The sequence below is a fragment of the Callospermophilus lateralis genome, chromosome 1 (assembly GCF_048772815.1).
Source record: "Callospermophilus lateralis isolate mCalLat2 chromosome 1, mCalLat2.hap1, whole genome shotgun sequence".
In the NCBI taxonomy this organism is placed as follows: domain Eukaryota; kingdom Metazoa; phylum Chordata; class Mammalia; order Rodentia; family Sciuridae; genus Callospermophilus; species Callospermophilus lateralis.
This window is the reverse complement of record NC_135305.1, coordinates 66,974,412-66,991,716: the sequence shown is the minus strand read 5'-3', so window position 1 is coordinate 66,991,716 and position 17,305 is coordinate 66,974,412. Positions and strand designations below refer to the sequence as shown.

The 17,305-nt window shown below is 39.9% G+C and overlaps 1 protein-coding gene across 1 annotated transcript; it reads left to right on the top strand.

The window, feature by feature from the left end:
* The first annotated feature begins 2,305 nt into the window (after nucleotides 1–2,305).
* Nucleotides 2,306–4,930, top strand: LOC143404464 (RNA-binding protein 12-like). Its single transcript, XM_076862588.2, has one exon. The coding sequence runs from the start codon at nucleotides 2,306–2,308 to the stop codon at nucleotides 4,928–4,930; it is 2,625 nt and encodes an 874-aa protein (XP_076718703.2).
* The last annotated feature ends 12,375 nt before the right edge of the window (nucleotides 4,931–17,305 follow it).

The following is a 17,305-nucleotide window of genomic DNA, read 5'->3' as shown; positions in this document are numbered from 1 at the left end:
AGGGTAGTTGGGAGTGGATTTGGATCTTCTGCGCAGGGCTCCCGGAGGCTGCTTGAATCTGCCACCTTTGAGACCCAGGAGGGCTGAGAGTTCCACTGCAACTCTTGTTTGGAGGAATGTTTTGGAAGGGATCACCTACAAAGGAGTGCTTGTGTGTTTGCTAGTCCACCATGGAGGCCTCACAGCTTTTGTGCATTTCTTTTTGTTTTCTCAATAAAATTGTGCCAAAATGTGAAATTCTTTGTTTTATAATACTCCTGCTGGGAATGTTGGGGAACAAGGAGGCTCAGACTGGTGGGTGGTGAGAGACCATGTCCAGATCCAAGAGGGTCAAGGTTGGATCTAACGGGGTCCTCCCTCATTGTTTTTGCTTTGCTTATTGGCAGGGTGGCTTGGTGTCTTTTCTGGGTATAGGTGTGGTAGACAGGTAACTAATATACCAGGAGTTCCACATGCTGTTTCTCCAAGCAGATACATAAGAGCCTTGAGCACCCAGCTTGAGAAATGATCTTCCCGTGCCACCTTGCCCTCTGTTTCCTCCAAGTCTAACTCAGGGGTGCTCCTGACATATTGCAGGATTTAATCTCAGTCATAGTTATAGATTTGCTCTGGTTTTCTTGTTGATTCAGCCTTGGTAGGCATTGTTAACTTTAGCATTCATACAACTTGATAGGCTTAAGAGTTGCCAATGATTAAGAGGCTTCTGGGTGTGTCAACGAGGAGGTGTTTAGGGATTATTGGCATGTGGGATAGCCAACTGAAGTGGAGACCCTCCCTAGTGTGGTCAGCATCATCCAATAGGATGGTGACTTGGATGGAATAAAAGGGGGAAGAACAAGGAAGCTGGAGCAGATGCAAATACAGTTCTTCTAGAATAGATTCTTGATTGCTGCTGCCATCACTTGAGGATATCAGACTCTTGCTGTTTCACTCCTCCAAAGTGGACTCTGCCAGTGATTGTCCAGAGAGTTTCTGGAAGTCATTTGTTTCAGACTAGAAGAGCACTATTGATTCTCTTGTTTCTGGGGCTTCAGCCACTTTTGCAGCTACTGGTTCCTCCAGCTCTACAGCCTGCAGACGGCCATTGGAGACTACCCAGCTTCTGGTCAAGTAAGCCAATCTAATCAATCTCCTTTTTATAATCATACTTCCTGTTGATTCTGTTCCTCTAGAGAACACTGACTAATACACCACCCTTGTCACTGTTCCTACTTCATCCCATAAATTCTGGTACAGTGTATTGTCATTGTTATTTATATCTATGTATTTTCTTCTATCCTTTGTGCTTTTTTCCTTGATCAAAAAATTGTTTGAATTGTTTTTTGCTCTCTATCAATTAGTGAATTTTCATTTCCCCTTTTTATTATGTGCCAGTTTTCTGTTCTCGGATTAAAAGGCTCAGGGGTCACTCCAGGTAAACTGGGCTGACTGGGCTGCACAAAATAACCACACAGGAGACAAATACCTTTTTCACTGGGGTCGCTCTGAGGGCTCCTCTGACTTTAAGGGTCCGCAGGACGAGAGAGAGAGAGAGAGAGACACACACACACACACACACACACACACACACACTGACCCCTTTTATTGAGGAGAAGCTATTCAAGTGAGGCAAGGGGTCAGGTTTCAGGGGGCTGAGTCTATCTTCATGATGTCCACTGTCAGCAGGTTGACTGACATCTGGGTAGGCCACACCTGAGGGCGCAGTAAGAAGAAGGGGACACACACAAGGTAGTTCCATGGAAGATTCTATCCTAAACAGGGCAAGGGGTTATATTACAAAGGAATAGGTGAGTGTAGCTCCACCCATGGGGCTGTAGCAAGATACACCCATGCACGAGACACTATCCCTGGAACCCAAGAAGGGTGGGGAAAGCTCTGCCACATTTCTGTGACTGAGCGCCTCAGCACCCAGCTGGGGAGTGTGACTCAGTCATGTGCAAGGTTGGTCTCCCATAATTATGGATTTCTAGATTCCTCCTACTGGGTATTTAGAAGACACTGACAGCTATCTTTAATATATATATTTTTTAAATTTCCACTATGAATTTTGTGAAGCAGTGTAGGAGGTGGTGGCTGCTGTGGGCTCCGGCCTCGGGGCACAGGCACTCGCGCAGGGGTGGGGGTGGGGGTAGGTGGGCATTGGGGGGTTGGGGGTGTAACTCAGGTCTGGGTTCTGGTGCTGCGCAAGTTCTCCCTGTCTAAAAGTTGGATTAATTGGTTGCCCACAAGATTGACTTGGCCTCTACTTCTTGTTAAGAAAATATATCTCTCTTGTTTTATCAGGTGTGTGTGGTTTCAGCGCAGCATGGCTAAGGTCATCCGTTTGCAAGGTCTCCCAATTGTGGCAGGGACCATGGACATTCGCCACTTCTTCTCTGGGTTGACAATCCCTGATGGGGGCGTGAATATTGTAGGGGGTGAACTGGATGAGGCTTTCATCGTTTTTGCCACTGATGAAGATGCAAGGCTTGGTATGATGCGCACAGGTGGTACAATTAAAGGGTCAAAAGTAACAGTATTCTTGAGTAGTAAAACGGAAATGCAGAATATGATTGAACTGAGTCATAGGCGGTTTGAAACTGCCAACCTAGATATACCACCAGCAAATGCTAGTAGATCAGGACCATCACCTACCTCAGGAGTGAGTGGCAGGGTAAACTTGCCTACAACAGTACCCAACTTTAATGATCCTTCACCAAGTGTAGTTACTGCTACCACTTCTGTTCATGAAAACCACCAAAACATACAGACATTTTCCACAGCCAGCATAGGAACTGCTCCTCCAAGTATGGGGGCTTCTTTTGGGAGCCCAACATTCAGCTCGACCATTCCAAGTACAGCCTCTCCAATGAACACAGTCCCACTATCACCTATTCCTCCAATCCCAGCAATGCCATCTTTGCCACCAATGCCATCCATTCCCCCAATACCAGTTCCTCCTCCAGTACCTACTGTTAACCCTATCCAGATGAACTCTCAAAGCAGCGTAAAGCCTCTTCCCATCAACCCTGATGATCTGTATGTCAGTGTTCATGGAATGCCCTTTTCTGAAATGGAAAATGATGTCAGAGAATTTTTCCATGGGCTTCGTGTTGATGCAGTGCATTTGTTGAAAGATCATGTAGGCCGAAATAATAGGAATGGATTGGTTAAGTTTCTCTCTCCTCAAGATACATTTGAAGCTTTGAAACGAAACAGAATGCTGATGATTCAACGCTATGTGGAAGTTAGCCCTGCCACAGAGAGACAGTGGGTAGCTGCTGGAGGACAAATCACTTTTAAGCAAAGTATGGGACCTTCTGGACAAACCCATCCCCCTCCTCAGACACTGCCCAGGTCAAAATCGCCCAGTGGGCAGAAAAGGTCAAGGTCAAGATCACCACATGAGGCTGGTTTTTGTGTTTACTTGAAAGGGCTGCCATTTGAAGCAGAAAACAAACATGTCATTGATTTTTTTAAAAAGTTGGATATTGTGGAAGATAGTATTTATATAGCTTATGGACCCAATGGGAAAGCAACTGGAGAAGGCTTCGTAGAGTTTAGGAATGAGGCTGACTATAAGGCTGCTCTGTGTCGTCATAAACAATACATGGGCAATCGCTTTATTCAAGTTCATCCAATTACTAAGAAAGGCATGCTAGAAAAGATAGATAAAATTCAAAAAAGACTCCAGAACTTCAGCTATGACCAGAGAGAAATGATGTTAAATCTAGAGGGGGATGTCAACTCTGCCAAAGTCTGTGCCCACATAACAAATATTCCATTCAGCATTACCAAGACGGATGTTCTGCAGTTCCTGGAAGGAATCCCAGTGGATGAAAATGCAGTACATGTTCTTGTTGATAACAATGGGCAAGGTCTAGGACAAGCACTGGTACAGTTTAAAAATGAAGAAGATGCACATAAGTCTGAACACTTACACCGTAAAAAACTTAATGGGAGAAAAGCATTTGTTCATGTAGTTACCCTAGAAGATATGAGGGAGATTGAGAAAAATCCCCCTGCCCAAGGAAAAAAGGACCTAAAGATGCCTGTGCTGGGTAATTCTGCAGTACCAGGAATGCCCAGTGCAGTAATGCCTGCTGCAGGCATGCCTACTGCTGGTATGCCTTCTGTGGGAATGCCCTCTGCAGGAATGCCTGCTGCGGAAATGCCTGGCGCTGGCATACCTGGTGCAGGAATGCCCACTGCAGGACTGCTTGGTGTGGGCCTGCCTGCTGCGGGAATGCCTGGTGCAGGAATGCCCAGGGCCGGAGGTGAAGAACATGCTTTCCTGATAGTAGGATCAGAGGAGGCCAACAATAGACCTCCATTCAACTTCCCTGGTAATTTTGGTGGATCAAATGCCTTTGAGCCACCACTGCCTCCTCCAGGATTAGGAGGGGCCTTTGGTGATGTTAGGCCTGGTATGCCCTCAGTTAGAAACAGTGGTTTGCCTGGTCTAGGATTGGAAGTTTCTGGTTTTGGAGGTGGACTGAATACTTTAAGTGAGCCATGGGGATTTGGAGGGGCCCCTCAAAATTTTGGAAATGGTCCTAGTAGCTTAGGTGGCCCCCCTGGCTTTGGAAGTGGCCCTCCTGGCCTTGGAAGTGCCCCTGGGCATTTGAGTGGACTACCAGCCTTTGGCCCTGGCCCTGGCCCAATCCATATTGGTGGTCCACCTGGCTTTGAATCTAGTTCTGGGAAACCAGGACCTACAGTAATTAAAGTGAAGAACATGCCCTTCACTGTGTCTATTGATGAGATTTTAGATTTCTTTTATGGCTATCAAGTAATCCCAGACTCAGTGTGCTTAAAATACAACGAAAAAGGTATGCCCACAAGTGAAGCAATGGTGGCCTTTGAATCTCGAGATGAAGCCACAGCTGCTGTCATTGACTTAAATGACAGGCCAATAGGCTCAAGAAAAGTAAAACTTGTATTAGGATAGCCATTCACATCAGTTCTTTATAGGGTAGACCTTCATATTGGTGTGTTCAATGCATCCAGATTGTTTTCCTAGTATTTTCAGGTTAGAACCTATGGATTGTTTCAATTGCATATAGATTGGTTTCCATAACAAAGCATTGGTTGACTGTTTACAGCTCACTACCAGGATAAACATTGCTCTATGTTACAGTAAAACTATCTGGAGAGAACACAAAAATGATTTTGGCATACTATTAGAGAAATCATTTGTAAAAACTCAATGACCACATAAAGTTTATCAAGGAGTCTAGATTGGTTTTGTTTTATAATATATGGGATGAAGAAAACAGAAATGTCAGTAGAGCTCATTGAGTGTGCTCCTGCCAGCTGCTAAAATATAGAAGTTGGCTACTCTTGGAATTTAGTTTACAGCTAGACAGATGTGCTTTGTTATAGGGTCAAAGCTTTGTCTAAAGTCTTCATTTTCTTTTAAAATTGAATAAAATCTCTGTATACAGATTCATTATATGTACCTTTATTGCTTCTTTGAGGATTCTTTCTGTATGGACAGTCCTGCTTCAGATGTTGCTGCTTTGCTTGCCTAATTGACTCATTTGTAAATGAGCGGAACTGTTTTGTTGTTTTTTTTCTTTAAATATGAAACTCCACAATTGGTTTGTGCTATAACTGTGAACTTTGATTTCTAATGACACACTTAAAACTGTGTGAAATAAAACTTTTGCCATAAAAATAAACTATGGAGTCCTCTACCTACCAGAGCCTTTTTGGTTTATCTGCCAAATTTTAGTTTAGTAAGTTTAAAAATTGTTTATGTTGTTTGGGTGGCACTGAAACCAGAAAATACTTTTAGTAACCAGTGTTTAAGATGATTATTCTAGCAATTCCCTTTTGTCCCAATTTCAGTGAAATTTTTGCCTGTAAGTATACAAAGAGAGGGGCTGGGGATGTGGCTCAAGTGGTAGCGCGCTCCCCTGGCATGCGTGCGGCCCGGGTTCGATCCTCAGCACCACGTACAAACAAAGATGTTGTGTCCGCCAAGTACTAAAAAATAAATATTAAAAAATTCAAAAAAAAAAGTATACAAAGAGGGATCTATTCATAAGAAAGAGCATTATATTAATCTAGTCTTTTAAAACTGAAGTTGAAATTGTTAGTAGTACCATTATAGAATAAGAGATTCATAAGCTGGTCCATAGGTTGATATGTGTTTAATCCTGTTAACTTAGAGGCTTTTTGGTATAGTTGTTTAATCAGGAGTCTTGTTCTCAAAAATTCTTTATTCAGAGTAAAAGTCTAGCTGCCAGAGAGGAGCAAATTAAGACTCCTTGCCCTTTTATATTTATTTCTTGGGCATTCAGGACACAGTGGTAGTAGGACCACATAGGTTCTGGTTGGTACGTGTCCTTGTCATAAAAATATTTACCTTGCAATGTCCTGCTCACTGTCACATAAGCTCTATTTAGGGCTTAAATTCTCTAAAGATATGTCACATTATATTGTTAAGGTACAGAATGGAAGATTGGGGAATTATCATGAAAAACAAATTTTTATCTTTTACATTGCTCTCTTGCCTTGGTTTAAAATATCCAAAATGTTTCCTACAATTCAATGTACTTATAGAGATCTGAACTTTAAAATAAGTATATCCTATTAAAAATTATGTAGTGCTTTTTGGTGTTGCAAATCAGTAGAACACTGAAATAAAGCGTCACCCTGTGATTTAGAGTAGCAACAACTTGTGAAGATTGTGTACAATCAGAGGATGACAGTACAGGAATTTTGTTTTAGGGAAAGAATTGTTCAAAGTCAAAGAAGAGGTGGCTGCATTGTGGGTCTTTTTGATAATTCACAAACACAAATTTGATATGAAAGATCACTAGATACTGCTTCCTCAACTTAAAAAGCAACATAATGTTTGTATATGCTGTTTAATTTAAGCTGTTAAGTAATCTTTTCTCATTCCAAAGACAATGGAAAAAACTTCAGTGCTGCTTGGGAGTCTTGTTTCAACCACAGATTATTTTCCCCATTGGAAAGCTATTTTCATTTTAGAAAAAAATGGGCTGTTTGAAGATGAAGGTCCTTTTTTTACAATTTATTTTGGTTATGTGCTCGTACATTCTTATTAAATATTTCATACATTTTATTGCACTTACTTTGTTATTTCTACATCTTAGATAAATGCTGAAAAAGAGAATTTGATTTCATTGTTCATCAAATTAAATAAATTTAATAGTGGTTTGTGTAGCAATTGGAGAGAACTATGTTTCATATTTCGTTGAGCCACAACAGTGCTTGCTGTGAAATGTAATTAAATGCTTTGCTGTCTTGGAACTTGATTTTTATGTATCTGAGACTTATTAACATAGTGCTAACTGCTGAGCATACTGTTTATCTTCTGGGCATTGGAGTTTCAGGTTTAAAAAATTCTTGAAAATGTGTTCTGTGAAACTCTCTTCTTACAAATTTTCTCTTAAGAACCAGGTTTGGTGTAGAATTGAAAATTTTACATTATTTTCTCATTTGCTTTATATGGTATGAAGGATTATAAAGTTTTGCTCAAAGTTGTGTGCATGTGTAAGCACTATCATGGTATTCTCAATTTTATGTGTAAATTTTATTGTCTGTGTTCAGTGATTTTAACATTAATGGAAGAGCATCTTTTCCATTAGGTTTAATTTTTTTCCTCCTACTGAGTTTTTATTATTCATTTTTCTTTGGGTTTAAAGGATTAGAGAAACTACAAAAAATGTATTTTATAAATAAGCAAATTTGTAACTTTTCTGAAGTTTAGTGAAAGATTTAATTTACAAGCCTAATTTGGAGGTATGTTCTGTGTTTACATTGTAGCTTGGATATACAATTATTAGTGGCTGGTTTTTGTTATTGTTTTTTAATGCAACACAGTGTTAAGTGAAATGTAGTTCCTGACTTTGTATTCCAAGTTGTCAAAACATTGTCAATGAAAATTCAATTAGGAAACTTGTGAAGGTCAGTCTTAACTCACCAGATAAAAATCTGGGACTGTATGGAAGTAATCAAACATGTACTTTTTAGGTAGAGTCACCTTGAATAAAAATGAGGAAGCATGACTTAAACTCACTCTGTTTTTCTGGATTCTATGATTGTGCACAGGTGTGGGTCAAGTGTGTAAAAAGAAAATTCACTTAATTTTGAGAACACTTAAACAAGTGAAGAAAATGTAAAAGTTGCTGCTAGTTAAACCTTTTGGAGTGAATTTCTGACAGTGATTGCTTTAAAAATTATTTCCCACCCTCAGAAAAGTGCCACATTTAAATTGTTTTACTGGCAGTTCTATTAGTAGTCCAAACTTTAGAAAGTACACACAGTAAAACGGCTCATAGACCATAGGTGCCCAGCATTGCCAGCAAATACTGCCTTGGCATCATTCAGCAGATTTTCTTTTGTTTATAAAGATGAAGTCTGAATACTGTTTGATAAACTTGTCACACACACACAAAAAAAATTCCACTATGGGCCATGAATACCTTTAATAAGAAACTTGACCTAATGTACTCCAAAGAGCCCTATATCTTCCTAATATCATGTTAGATATTCATTTTTCAAGATATGAATTGGATGGAGTCGGGTATGAGGTCCTATATTAATCAGATTACAGCACTGGAGCAAAAAATTAGCTCCATTTAGATATTTTGTAAAATATCACTGAGAAACAGTACTCCAGCTGCCTGAGTACTAAGTTAATTGTAAAGATAAATCTTGCAATTTATCTGAAACTCAAAACTCATTTCTCATTTTTAAATTGCTTTTTGGAAGTCTTCTTTGTCACAAGTATTCTACCACTCAGGCAGAGTTTGGGTAGGAAAAGAGTTACAAGCAAACCATGTTGTGAGAATCTAGGTATTGTGCTGACAACCCTGCTAAAGCCAGAAGAAAAATGTTACTTACATGGAGCAAAATTCCCTCCCAATTACAGAGACTAACAGATGATAGGTTTTTGTTGTCTATTTTATTAATTGAGCTTTGTGATGGGATTTTCTTTTAGGATTACAGTGAGCACCACCCAGGTTCTCAGTTTGTGGTTTGGAACTCCCAAGAGGTCAGTGGAGTATAAAAATGCAAAAGGTACTCCCTGCTGAGTCCCACATACTTGGTGGTACCTGTTGTGAGTCCCACAGCGCCATGGAGCAGCACTTTCCCTGTTATGTGCCACCAGTCTGGAATTCTACAGACCAGACATCTGGGCCCTGGCTGCTTCCCTTCTATATCCACTAAGAGGATAGCTCCTATGACAGCCAAGACTTTGACTGCAACCTGCTTTCCACACTGCAAGGGCATCTTCGCTGGGAACAGTCTAAACAAAGTGACTTTCCCAGTGCACAAGGTACCTTGTTCCAGGACACAGAGCCTCCTGTCCTGGACAGAGAATTCACAACCCAGACCAAGTCCCAGGCGTCTGGCCATCAACCACCCGCTGGGGCTCCCTAGTATTGTTCCAGGTGCACCTGTGACAGAAAGTCTGGAGCCCAAGACCTCTGGTGGTGATGATCCTCCTGTCCCTGAAAGCCACCATGGGACCAGTCAAGGCTACTGGGAGTGGACCCAGGCCCTTCTGTTCAGGACTCCGTGAGGCTGCTTGAATCTGCTACTTTTGGGGCCCAGCAGTGCTGAGATTTCCCTTGTTTAAAGGAGCATTTTGGAACAGATCCTGTAACAACAATGCTTGTGTCTGCTTCTACACCATGGGGGCTTCAGAGCTATTGTGCTTGTGTCTTTTGTTTTTCTCAATAAAATGGTGCTAAAATGTGAAATTCTTGGGTGTAGTGTACTCCTGCGGGGGATTGGGGAAACAGGAGGCTTAGAACACTGGGTGGTGAGAGACCATATTCAGATCTAAAAAGGCCCATCCTCATTGCTGTTGCATTGCTTATTGGCATGGTGGGTTGGTGGCATCTTCTGGGTACAGGTCGGGTAGACAGGGCACTTGTATATTGGGTGTTCTACAAGCACTACATCTTCAAGCAGATACAAAGCAGCCTTGAGAACCTATGTGAGAAATGATCTTATGTGTCACCCTGTCATCTGTTTCCCCCAAGGCTATTTCAGGGGTGCCTCCCAGTCTGAGTCACAGCTGCCACTATACACTTGACTGCACTCACTGTGAGGCCTCTTTATAGACCCCAGCATCTAGACCTCCAAACGCTGGGCCTAGGTATTCACCCACTGGCATAGATCTTCCAGAAGACTTCACCTAGAATATTTTGCTGCCAGGGGCCTTCCAAGGAACTCTACTAAAGCTGGCCTTCTTGGAACCTTCTTTTCCTAGGGTTTTTAAAAGTTTCACCTTGAAATCATACTCTGGTTTTGACAACCTTATGAGATTCATCCTCAATACTTTTAGATAACAAGATACATCTCCAGTAGTTTTTTGTTCTTATTTTGACACACGATCTAGTAAAGTTGCTGAAGCTTGTCTTAAATTTGTAATCCTTTTGCCTCAGCCTCCTAGGTCACTGAGATTACAAGCCTGTACTACCCTGACACATATTGCAAGATTTATCTTTACAATTAATTTAGTACTCAGGTACCTGGAGTACTGTTTCTCAGTGATATTTTACAAAATATCAAAATGGAGCTAAATTTTTGCTCCAGTGAAATAACTGAAAAAGAACAATTATGTAAAATAATTCCAATGAATATATGGCAAATAATTAATGTGCTAAGGTCATTAGTATATAACACTGGGAAGAAAGTGGATTCAATAAGTTGTATAATTATAGCACCTATTTGATCAGAATCAAAGCAAGGAATGACTTCAATTTGCATCAGAAACATTACACTCTGTAGTGTATAAGAGAATGAAGCAGCTTGGTTTTAAATCAACACATGAGATGGTATTTCATAGGTTTTTAAGTCTAGATATGAAAGTCTAATCACTTTGATTGACATTTATGTTTGTATTTGCACTTGGTATTGGTCTCCTGGGTTGAATTTTCACCCTGAGCTCTTTTCATATAATCATAGTTTGGCATTCTTATTTCATCTCAAAGGGCTCCCTCTCTCCTTTCCTTTCTCCCTTCCTCCTTCCTTCTTTCCTTCCACCTTTCTTTCTTTTTCAGATACTGCACACAACTTTGATAGATCCCAAGCTCCAGGATTATGACGGTGACTTCTATTGCCAACGCAGCTCCAGACACTGACTTCTTCCTGGACTCACGGTAGTTTTTTCTTCCTGAATCTTTTCCTCTGCTACATTTTCTTCTGGTACTCTGGAGCTCTATTCAGTGATGTCCTCCCTCCACCAAGGTTTCACCCAATTCTGACTGCTGGTATGTTCTTGCCTTAAAACTACGTGAGTGTTTCTCCTAGAGCAGAAAAGTAATGATGCTTGGGGGCAATGTGGACCTGGATTCTGGAAAGGAGAGTTCAGATTACACTGGGTATCCAGAGTTCTTGACTGTTATCATGCTAAGTGGAACCATAAAGAGATGTTATGAGGTCAAAGATTTGAAATCATAATTGAAAATTCAGCTAGACAACAGATTGGGATGAGTAATAGTGAAGAAAAAAAAATGGATGTGAATGATACAAAGAGGAAACAAAGTATACAAGAACTGGACACTTAATGCTTTCGAATGTACTGATTATTGACAAATAGATATAATCAATAACATTCACCCAAAATTAATTAGAAAAGTGCTGAAAATTACAGAACTCTTTTCAAATTCCCTCAGACAAATATATAATACTACTAGCTTCTTCAGTAGGAAAGATAAGGCTAGCCTCACTAATGTTAGACACAAGAAAAGTAAAAGAAACACACATTTAAATGGCATATTAGAAAGTGTTAAGAATTTTTTTACAGGGTCCAGGATGTAGGTCAGTGGTGGAGCACTTGCTTAGCATGCATGAGTCCCTGGATTTGATTACTACTCTATAAAAAAGAAGGAATTTTCATTATAACCCATGTTGTTAAAAAGTTGGCAAAAATATGTTCCTCAATACTGGTTATTTAAATGAGTTTGGTAGGATACTTGAATATGCAACATAGCCATGTGTACTAACAATTTAAAATATACTATTTGACATAGAAGTTCCACGTTTAAAATTTTATTCCATAGATTCATTCCCAGAAACAAAAAAACTCTATGAACAAAAAAAATAGTGTTCTTTCATAGTACAAGATAAAAAAGATCCACTTAGTTAGAAACAAGGCAACCCTTAGAAATCAAAAGGGAATAGATTGTATAGAGGTTCTAGGACATATTAAATGTCCTTATAAGTCCAATTGGTAGAGAGTATTAAGAATTTTTCATCTATGTACATGTTTATAGTAATGAAAATATGGCTTCCCGTTGACATGGAATCATTCAGATTTTAAATCTCTAAACAAAGATAATGATACTACACAATTTTACAGATTTTGTGTAGGACTCTTAATCTTTCACTTTCATTTCTTTCTGTGTCTTCCTGGAAATTATTCTAGTGAAATGAAATTTAAGTAATAACTTTTTTAGCAAAATATTTGTAGAGTCACAAAAACTACAAAAATATACTGAGATTTTAGTCTGCAAAATGGATGCAAATGATATCAAAAGTAATTCAATTAAGAAGCTTATTAAATTATGAAATGGATGCAAAAGATACTGAAGATTATTAAAAGACAAACCTTTAAATCATACAAAGATTAGTTAAGGTTAGTTAAAGATTAGTTAAGTAAAAGTGTCAAAGTACAACTAAATGGGGGTCTAGTCAGGAGATACCTCCTTCTCTTCCTGGTACATTCCCTAACTCAAACCAAAGCACTTGGCCTCTCCCTGTGCTACTTGTCAAAGGCTAAGCCTTCTTCAGGCTGGGGAATTGAAACAGAACCTGTAGCCCTCTGCTCCTCGCAGGAACCCACCCTGACTCTTTGCCCCAGGCACACTTGTAGCTTTAGGGACTCATTCCTGCCTGGTTTATTAGGGATTTGTGTTAGCAGCAGCTAGGGCTCTATCTCTAGAGGGGTCAAATTATAAACCCACTTGAAAGCAGAATTCACTTGGTCCTGCATGGTTAAGATGAAACTTTGTGAAGGAGTCTATGCTTTTGTGTGTGTTCTTAGACTCCCAATAGTAAAAACTACTCCTCGGATCTTTTCGACAAAATTTGTGACAGTAAAACCCACACTGTGGCTTCTTTTTCTCAAACATAGAGATTTCTTTATGAATTATTTTCAATAAAAGATCATGAGACTCTTGATTGTATTTCAGGAAAACAATACCATATAGAAAATAAGTGTGAACATAATCTCCAAGGAGAGTCTTGCCCTAAAATTAAAAAAAAAGGGGGGGGGCTGGGGTTGTGACTCAGTGACAGAGCACTCACCTAGCACATGAGAGGCTCTGGGTTAGATCCTCATCAGCACATAAAAATAAATAAATGAAAATAAAGTTATTGTGTCCAACTAAAAGTAAAAAATAATAATTATGTTTTTTAAAAAAGCATGATTCCTTTCAACGTAAGATTTCAAAATAGAATTAGTGATTGTGAAAGTCAGCCAGCTTTGTGTACACCTCTATGCAATTAACTATTATCAATCCCTAAAATGTCTGTAATTCCCGCTACTCAGGAGGTTGAGGCAAGAGGATCACAAGTTCCAGTCTAGCTTCAGTAATTTAATGAGGCCACATGCAACTTAGTGAGACTCTCTCTTAAAAGATAAGAACAGCAGAGGATGTAACTCAGTGTTAAGGTGTTTTTTGGCCTCTCTCAACACTCTGCTCTTGTGTAACAACATATTCTGTTAGTACAGTACTCTCAGATCCCCCAAAGACAGCTCCCTGCTCTGTGTAATCCCAGTGAGGCAGTTCACATCTCCGCAGCTCTGGAGACACTGGCAGGAGTGGCAGCTCAGTGCAGGAAAATTATCCAGTGCCCAGGTGCACACCTGTTCTGGGTTCAGGACTTGTGGCATGTTGGTCTCTGGACATGCCCTCCCGGGAGTCAGCAATCCCGAGGTTGACAGACAGACTGCCATAGTTTCAGCTTTCCTACCAGGCCAAGGTGTGAAGCTGGTCTAGAAAAAGGAGCAAATGATTCAGTCTGGTCTGGACTGCACCTTTTTATAGTGGTCTGTCTTGCAGCTGACCTCAGAAGCCATATCCAATCATGTGGAGGGACATTCATTTGCATCACAAATTGACTAAAGAACCTGATAGGATTAAGTTGCAAAGGGAACAATCCTGAATGGATTATTGAAATTCCTTGGTTTCCATTGAATTAGGCAGTAAAAAGGTGGGTGGGTGTGGGTAGGGAAGGGAGGCTCCAGTCCTTGGCAGTTTCAAATCATTGTAAAAATTGTCTCCCTATTTCAGATAAACATAGAAAATTAGCTGGGCAAAGTGATGCACCCCTTTAATCCCAGTGTCTTGGAACACTGAGGGAGGAGGATCTTAAGTTCAAAGTCAACCTCAGTAAGAGGATTTTGCTAAGCAACTCAGTGAGACCTTGTCTCTAAATAAAACACCCAAAAAAAAAAAAAAAATAGGGCTGGGGATGTGGATCCATTCTCAAGTATCCCTGAGTTCAATTCCTGGTATCAAAACAAAAATAAACAAACCAACCACATAAAGTAATTACTGTGTTCAATTCTGCACCCCATTTTGTTTTTTCCAGTCATGCTAGTGATTGAATCTTAGATTTTACAACTGAGCATCTTCTTAGTCCTTTTTATTTTCTGTTTTGGGACAAGATCTGGCCATGTTGCCTAGGATGGCCTCAAACAGGTGTTTTACATCCCTCAGTCTCTTCATTTGCTGGGATTGCCTGAATGGGTAACTGCACCCAGCTAATTTTCCCCATATGTGCAGGGATTGTCTGGTTTTAGAAACCAAACTCAGTGGTGCTAGATCATAGTCTTAAGACCATAAGCTAATTCATCCTGGAGCTGGATAGAGAAGCTAAGTTTTAAAGCATTCATGGCTAAGTAGGAAAATGAATAAGGGGAGCAGGTTGTGTTGAGAAAAGGAGAGTCCTATGGCTATTTAGAATTGTAATTTTTCTTTTCTTTTCTTTTTTTAATTGTAGATGGACACAATTTATTTTATTTATTTTTATGTAGTAGTGGGGCTCAAACCCAGTGCCTCACATATGCTATGAGTGCTCTACCATTGAACCCCAGCCCCAGCCCCTAGAATTGTAAATTTTCTAATCTATGCTTAGATTTTCTGCATCAAAGTGTATCTAAATTTCATATGATTTTCCTATGTATCTAAATTTCCTACGTAATCCCTGCTGGGATTACATGAACCACTATGACAAACCACATTGTTTCTTTAAAGTGACATCTTTCAGACACTTGGTGGCCCTTTGGATATGCATACTCCTGGTGGCTTTGGCAGTTTCTTTGTGTTTTAAAAGTGAACACAAAGATTTAAACCTCTTGATTTGTAAGACTTTGTGGGGTTTTGTGTATCAAGACAATAGTGAACTATTTTCACAGATTACCTTGGACAAGTTATAGGAAGAGGAGTGATTCATTCTTCAGGTGATTTTATTTTCACTTGATATAAAAAGTTTCAGGGGACATATCTAATTTTATTAAGAAGGAATTTCAACATTTTTTTGTTTATTTATTTTATTTTTTGTGGTAGCATTGGGAAGTGAACCCAGGGTCTCATGCATGCCAGGCGAGAACTCTACTACTAATCTACAATCAAAGCCCTTCTTTGAGAGTTACTAAGATCTTTTTATGAATATTTCATCTGCAGCTTTGAACTCTGACTTAGTAGCCTCTGATGTGCATCAGTATACCCTACATCTCCATTGTCCTGCAGTAGACATTCATATTGCTGCTATCCCTATCACCACACTTAATTATCCCTACGCACCTGTGGGAGAATTTATCTGGGGCAGGTGTCATAAGCATACCTATTCCCTCAAAAGAGTATTACCTGAATTTTGCCGATCACCGCCAGGTCGTTTTTTGGGGTGAACGCAGCATTTACTTTCCAACAATAGTGTTGTGCATTACTGCATGCACACATTCTCCACAAACACTTGGAGCGGCCCAGTATTCTGACATTTGCTGGGGCCTTTGTGGCTCTGAAGAGGTTTGCTTTGGGCTTAATGGCTTCCTTATCCAGTTTTTTCTAATTTCTTAAATTCTCTGTGAGTCTGTTGCTGTGTGTTTTTGAGAGATATTCTCTGATGTTCAGTCTTAATTATGTCTTTGCTTTTTGATCAGATTATGAGTTATCTTCATCCCTTGTTCTTAAACTGAGTGTGTTCAGTTTCTGTTCCTAAAGGCAAAAGGAACACAACTGTGCCTTAAAATCCCACTTCCTGCCTTTCAGCCTGTTACAATCCCTTTTATTTTTAACAACTGTGAAAGAATGACTTAGGTTTCATTCATAAAATATACATTTTTCTCCATAAAAAGTATTAAAATCTTTCTGCTTTCAGGATGTTCTTATCACGTTAGTTTTACATTTTGATTTGAGAAAAAATACGGGTAAAAAAAATGCCTTTCAAAATTCTATTTTAATATTTTACAGTTTTGCTTTCATATAAGCTTTTCAATCAAGAAATAAATTGTCTAAACAGTCATTTTTACATTTTCTATATATATTAACTGCACTAACACAGGGATCCAAAAACCAGAGGCAGAAATTCTGCCTTCTAAGACCTTCTCTTTCTGGTGGGTATCAAACCATATCTGAGTGACATTAGTCTGAATGGGACCAGTGTCTGGGAGAGGCTGTGATGGGCAGGGACAGCTGTATGAAGGCATTAGAAACTTGAGACTTCCAGGCCCTTAAGTAGATGCAGAATAAAAATACTGTCCAAAGAGACACTTCCCACCTAACTAACTCCTGCCATCCCACACATTCTTTCCTATACTTGGATAGATTTGTTTGAGGCCAACACCTGGGCTCCTTTGCATTGCTCTCCCTGGATACTTTCCACACCTCTGCCCACCAAAGCAGACCTTCTCTAAGGCTCTGATGACAAGTCCACAGCACAGTTCAGAATCAGAACTCTGTCTCCCACCCTATGCAGCACTCCTCCATCCTTCTCTTCTCTCTTCATTCTGTCTACTATTGAGCAAGGGAACCAAATACTTATGAGGGCCTGTAAAAACAACATCTCATGCCTATTAGTAAGTAAACATGTGCAAGAGAGAAATGTTACATTTGTCTGAAAGAGAATAGAGTCTCTCAGATTGAACACTCAGTATTCTTAGGACTCAGTGGTCATGGGCCAGGGTTAAAGATCAGCATGTTTCTGGGCAGCCTGTCTCCAGGACTACATGAATGTGACCAAAAGAAGCTGCCAGGGTAGGTGAATTCAAGGTTGCTTTGCAGCATGGCACTCTTTTGAGACATATTTGAGTTCTTCTATGTCATGGGCA

Coding starts and splice junctions, on each gene's coding strand:
- LOC143404464 (XM_076862588.2), top strand. CDS start 2,306: ATGGCTAAGGTCATCCGTTTGCAAGGTCTCCCAATTGTGGCAGGGACC.